Source organism: Triticum aestivum, chromosome 6A, assembly GCF_018294505.1.
Source record: "Triticum aestivum cultivar Chinese Spring chromosome 6A, IWGSC CS RefSeq v2.1, whole genome shotgun sequence".
In the NCBI taxonomy this organism is placed as follows: Eukaryota; Viridiplantae; Streptophyta; class Magnoliopsida; order Poales; family Poaceae; genus Triticum; species Triticum aestivum.
In genome coordinates, this window is record NC_057809.1 from 552,047,135 (window position 1) to 552,053,667 (window position 6,533).

The following is a 6,533-nucleotide window of genomic DNA, read 5'->3' on the forward strand; positions in this document are numbered from 1 at the left end:
CCCGTGAAGTAGAAGTGGGAGACAAGCTGTTGGTCAGCTGGGAGGAGAGTATCCCTATATTAATTATCCCACTCCGTGAAGATGCAATACTCTCCTGATCTGCATGGCAGGTTGATACTTATCTTAATGTGTTCCAAGTGGCTTATTCGGGTAAGCAGAGATGTTGTCCTGCAGAACATCTTCTGAGGAACACACCTATATGAATTTGACTGTTAACGTCGCAGTCTGTGAGAATTGGGTGTTCTCTAATAAATTCATGAAAGGCCCTGGAGTATGACGTATACGCTCCACCCGCGGGGAAGCCTTGCGGCAGCCCAGTATCGGTCAAGAATTTGTGTGAAACTAGTTTCACAGAAAACTTGTAGTTCAAGGCATAGTCCACTATTCAAGTTGTGATCTAGTGTAGCATAAATTTCTAAGTGGAAGTTCAACTTCACAGTCTCCACTAAGCACCGATATATAAAACAATGTTTTGGAACTAAATGATGAGATGTGCCAATGAGACTTTGTGGGGGATTGTTGGAATTTTGCTAGTAGGCCTTTGGCCCAAAGCCCAACTAAAATTCTGAAATTCTCTTGGCCCATTCATGCACACATGTGAGTGGAGTGAGTGAGGCTAAAGTTTAGTCCCACCCCGGAAGTTGAGAGAGAGTTGCACCTCTTTATAAGGTGAGCTCTTCTACCACTTGTATGAGCATGAGAAGAGGAGACCTACACGCGCGCTCCTCTCCTCGCTCGCCTCGCCACGCCACGCCTCGTCACGACGCGCCGCGGGTTGCGGGATTGAGCCGAGCCGAGGACAGAGCTATGCACGTTGTCTATATTTTTGCTGCATGGGAAAATTAATGAGTCATTAATTAATAATTAACGGACGCGTTAATTACTGAACCGTTTCCGATTCTTTTGGATCGTGACGACTCGGACGTGGGGTTTACTCCCACGACCTACCCGGCACGTACTATATAGTCAGGCATATGTCTACCCTAGCCGCCGCCGCTTCGTATGGTTTCTCACCACCGTTCCAGATCATTGCGTCGCCAAGCAAGTTTTCTCCATCCCTCCTTCCGGCGTGCACCGCGAGAAGGGACAGCAGGCCTTCGGAACCCCGCCTCTCGTGATCCTGTACGGGAGAGGGGCGATCAGGTTTTTGGGGAGCGCACTCGCGCGACTGCTGGCAGCGACGACTTCGCGAACGACGACTTCTTCCCCGACCTCGGCAACCTCGTCCTCGACGACATGGGCGACAATGTCAACACCGGCGGTGCTGCACCCGCTGCACCGTATGTGATTCTATCATTCCTGTTCGAGATCGTGGTAGAATTCATACTTCTAGTATGTGCCCTAGATGTGATATGTTCATCTGTTATGCTAGTTCGCATGATTAGTTTAATCTTTGATGCTATAGTCATGATTTATCTTCTGTTTATTCGGATTAAATCTCGTAGTAATTTGCTCATATTTCCAACAGTTTCATCAAGAAGATGTGATTTCGTCGGTCTTTGGTTCTTAGGTTCGTTAAAGTTGTAGTGCTTCTGGTTGGTGCCGCTGCCGACATCCAACAATGTACTGCTAGTGTTTTTTGGCTTTTTTTTCTTTGTCGTATCTTTTCTTCTTTTGTATGTGGATCTTTTCAACACCTTGCATGTTTGGCCTTGTGGGAGGGTTGTTTTGGTTCTAGGGTGCATATGCTTCCTAATGAACAGTAAATTCAAAATAAGTAATAAATAAAATTTAAAAATTCTGTTTTTCAGATGTTCATGTTAGTGTAACAAGTATGCTTGATAATCTTCATATGAAACAGGATGACAGTGTTTCGTCGGTAAAAAATAAATAAAATAAGTGTAACATTTGAAGGTAACATTTATCGTTTGACTTTTTTTTGCACAACAAAATTCTTAAGGTTTTCTCCTAAAAATTTGCACGTAGCATTTTAGTGTGATAGTGAACACACCTATGTTTTTCAACTTTTTCACATTTGCAAAAAATATTTTTGGTGGGCAGGAGCATATGTTGTCAAGAGCTGAATTGGTTTTTTTTTTTTTTTTGCTTGTGGCTTGATTTAAAACAGGACGAGAGCCTATTTTGAGTTTTTGCCCAGAGACAAAGTGTGGGTTTTATGCTTTTGACTTTGGACGGATTTTCATCCTACGCAGCTGCCCTAGACACGCTTATATCATGCAGGATTATAAATTAACCGTGTAGCAATCGGTACTAAGCACATGCTTTTCTTACGTGAGTATTGCTAGGTTCTAGCCTGGCTGCTATGCATGCCTACATCATTCAGATAGAGCCACGAACATTTCAAAATGGGCTGCGTTGTCTTGTGTAAAGATTATACTCACTTAGCGGACGTGGACTCTTGGTTCCTGAGTGTATTACATCCTATATGAAAAAGATATTAGTAATTAAATAAAAAATTAAAAATCTGAAAATATTTTTGCAATAAACTTGACTCTTCATTGTACTTGTGAAAAAAATTTCCACAAAAAGCCCCTTTGACATCTTTAAAAAATAATATTTTGGCCAAAATAGTGTGAATAGTGACCTATAATATCAAATAATCCCTGAAGTCAATGTTGTTTATTTCGTGAAAATTTATTATACTAGTGCAAATGAAAGTTAAGCTTATTCAAAAAAACTTCTGAACTATTTTAACCTTTTTTTATAATTATTATCATCCCTCATATAGGGTGTATGTACAACCAGAAACCAAGTGTATTTCCCCTTACCTAGTTTGTTTTACCATCCGCCACAACTTTTGCTGATAATATTTTGCTCGTGATCACGGATCCTTCCTTCCAGGCATTTTCTTCTCCAACCTTTGTACATAAGTTGTATTACAAAATGTAGATAAACGCTGCGCGTTTCAATTCCAGGATGTTGCTTTTTCCTCCTCTCAAATAAACACCAACAATGGAGCTCCAACGAAGCTAAATTCTGATATGACTTAGAATAATAAATGTAGCTACGCACGGGGGTGCAATTTCGCCACTAGTGGACATGCAGTTGCGCACAACCATCAAGCCAGCAAGCGCGTTTGATGGACATGCAGTTGTGCATAATTAGTAGGCGTGCAACTAAGTTGCGCGTCAATACTTGGATGTGCCACCGCAATTTTGCAAGATGTCCTTGCCGGCGCTTGGCTCTTCGTCGTGGATTCCTTGTCGGCGCTGCCCCGGTCCCGGTGGCTCTGGACCTACGTCTTCCAGCGTCCACGGTTCGCTGGCGTCCTCTACCGATGTAGTTCCGGCTCCGGTGTTGCTGGTGCTGCGTCCTTCCAGCTCCTTTAGCCGTCGGTGGTTCGGTGGCTTTGTCGTCGGCGGCTCGGATTTGTGCTCCTTCTGTAGTTGCTTGCCGGAGTTGCCGGTAGTCACCACTTCCCTCACGTCGGCTCTCTGCTCCATCACTCCGCCCCCGTCCACCTTGCCGCCTTGTCCTTCGGGCAAATCCAAAGCTCACGTCTTTTCGGTGGCGCCAAGTGCCACCCCCGACGGCAGATTCAGCCCCACCCCTCCTGAGTTAGTGGTCTTGACGAGTGGCCTGACTTCATCATCTTCGGAATCATGCTTCGGCGACATTGGGACTGCTCGGACTTAGGCCATGGATCCCTGCTCGGCTTACCGATGTTGGCAGCGGCGACACCCACAGGTATTGTTTCCCTTCTTGGAGGCATTGCCATGGCCTTTATCCGTGCCCTTTTTCGAGCACCGGGGGAAACCCCAGGTCTGGTTCTTCGGATTGGAAGCCGCCGGCATCACGAGGTCGTTTTCCTTCTTGGAGGCGCTATCTTGTTTGCTTGAGGTGTATCCGATGTTTAGTTTTTGAGATGTTGGATGTCCCATTGGTCCGACTTTCGTCCCTAGTTCTAAGCTTCATGGGTTTAGCAGTGTTTTTCTTTCTTTATTCGGGCCGAGCATCCCCTGTCTCTGTGCTCATGATGTCATGTTCATGCTTTTGCGTATGTGTCATGTGTCGTATTTTTTCTATACTCATTCTGCTTTCTTCTATCAATAAAATGCCACACAAGCTTTACGTATTTGCAAAAAAAAGTTTGCAAGATGTCAAGTGGGTGTGCGTAAGCCCAGTTGAGAGTGCATGCAAAAAGACAAAAGTAAAATAGAAAATGCAAAAGCCGACGGATGTGCAACTGCACTTGTGCAGGAATGGGTGAATCTTAAGTGTAGTCATGCGTGGCGGCATGAAAAGTCAAAACTGAAAATTAACCGTAAATTAATCAAATAAAAAGATACTCTGCGTAAAATCAATTAGTGCGGGAGTTAGATGCGACTTTGTTAATTCTCTTTTCTTTGTGTGGGAGTTAGATTAGCAAATCCGATATTTTTCCTTCTTTCTTCTTCTTATTATTAATTTTAAGTGGTAAAGTAAGTAACGTTTTCTTTGAGGTACGAATATATTAGCCCTTGGAGAGCTTAAAACATGGAGTAATTACTGGTCGAGGTCGAGATGACATGGCTATATAAGAGGGCTTAAGGTTGCTAATCTCATCAACATGATAAGCCTTCCTTTACTAACTCGTTTGACTACATAGCTATCTGCATTTGCTGTCATTTCTAATTGTAAATATTTTGCACAACGCGCAAGTGTGCCCGGAGCCTCGGACATCATTGACACGCCAACCATGCCGGTCGCCGTGGCTGCCTCCGGCGACACAAACGTCGTGGAGGACCTCTACGGCATCCTCCGTGTACTCAGCGACGGCACCGTTGTCCGGTCACCGGACCCGCCGGAGTTTTGCCCCGTCACCTTCCCCTGCGACCACCCTTCCGTGCAGTGGAAGGAGGCCGTCTACGATAAGGGCAAGAACCTCCGCGTCCGCATGTACAAGCCGTCGGGCGGCGGTGAGCAGGCCGGCCGGAAGCTGCCGGTGCTCGTCCACTTCCATGGCGGGGGCTTCTGTCTCGGCTCGTGCACGTGGGGAAACTTCCACAGCTTCTGCCTCCGCCTCGCCGCGGAGGCCGGCGCCGTCGTGCTCTCCGCCGGGTACCGCCTCGCTCCGGAGCACCGCCTCCCCGCGGCCCTCGACGATGCGGCAGGCTTCTTAGAATGGCTCCGCGAGCAATCCGTGAGCACCGAGGCCGAGGACGGGTGGCTCACGGAGGCGGCCGACTTTGGCCGCGTGTTCGTCACCGGCGACTCGGCGGGCGGGACCTTAGCGCACCACCTCGCCGTTAGCGCCGGGTCGGCCACGCCCAAACACGGCGATGACGTCGACTCGATCACGATCAAAGGCTACATCCTGCTCATGCCGTTCTTCGGCGGTGTGGACCGGACGCGGTCGGAGGCGGTGGAGTTCCCGTTGGCGGAAGAGCCGTTCCTCAACCTGGCCGTGCTGGACCGATTCTGGCGGCTCTCGCTGCCGGAGGGCGCCAGCAGGGACCACCCGATCGCCAACCCGTTCGGGGCGGACAGCCCTGGGCTGGGCTCGGTGAAGTTCCCGCCGGTCCTCGTCGTTTCCAGCGGCACCGACTTGCTGCACGACCGCACCGTTGACTACGCGGAGCGGCTGGCCGGGATGGGGAAGCCGGTGAAGGTCGTGGATTTCCCCAACGACCCACACGGGTTCTTCACGCAGGACCCGTGGTCCGAGACCACCGGCGAGCTGATCCGGCTCGTCAGCGTGTTCGTTGTCGACAGCTGCGTCGCCGTCGCGGCGCCAAAGACGGCTTGATTCGGTACGTACATACATGTGCAGAGGTGCCTGTTTTGGTGTACAAGACAGTCGACAGTTGAGGCGACACGACCAGAAAGTACGTCAACGTTCGGCTCGTCTGCATCGTCTTGCATTAAACTAAATGATACCAGTCGTGTTGATTGAGAATCGGTTACAATATGTTTCAATGATATTTAAGTGTGAAATATAAATATATAGATTAATATCGCGTGAATCAAAATTAAGAGTGTTGTATTTTATTATGTATATAGTTGTAAAATATTTATTGAATGTAAGTAGAATAATAGAATGTAAAATATTTTCCCAAGCATGCATGGTTGCATGTGATGGTGGATCTTTTTTCATGTATGATTGCAAGTTGAGGTGGACCTTATCTCATTCATAATTGTATGGTAATGTGTCATGCTTAGATGTTGAGATAAGCGAGAGTGACGAACACAGAGCACTGCCTTCCAAGGCCATAGGAGGCTCTCTGTAGCTCCGTGCTCTCCGCTCCGTCCCTCGAGCCCGCTGAGGGAGTCCTGGACTAAGGGGTCCTCGGGCGTCCGACCTGTTATCTGGTGGCTCGGACTGATGGGCTGTGAAGACATGAAAGCCGGAGATTATACCTGAGTCCGGATTGGACTCTTCTTGGCATGGAAGGCAAGCTTGGCGACCGACTATGAAGATTCCTTTTTATGTAACCGACTCTATGTAAACCCTACATCCCCTCGTTGTCTATATAAACCGGAGGGGATAGTCTGAAAAGGACACATTCATTACCATAGTCATGTATGCTAGGCTTTTAGGGTTTAGCCATCACGATCTCGTGGTAGATCAACTTTTGTAACACCCATATTCA

General features: G+C 47.7%; 1 protein-coding gene across 1 annotated transcript; it reads left to right on the forward strand.

Annotated features, from left to right (window-relative positions):
- Positions 1 to 4,437: 4,437 nt before the first annotated feature.
- LOC123129686 (probable carboxylesterase 15) lies at positions 4,438 to 5,893 on the forward strand. The gene is made up of 2 exons (XM_044549751.1): positions 4,438 to 4,442; positions 4,603 to 5,893. Exons 1-2 carry the CDS (start codon positions 4,438 to 4,440, stop codon positions 5,687 to 5,689), a joined length of 1,092 nt encoding a protein of 363 aa, XP_044405686.1. The 3' UTR covers positions 5,690 to 5,893.
- The last annotated feature ends 640 nt before the right edge of the window (positions 5,894 to 6,533 follow it).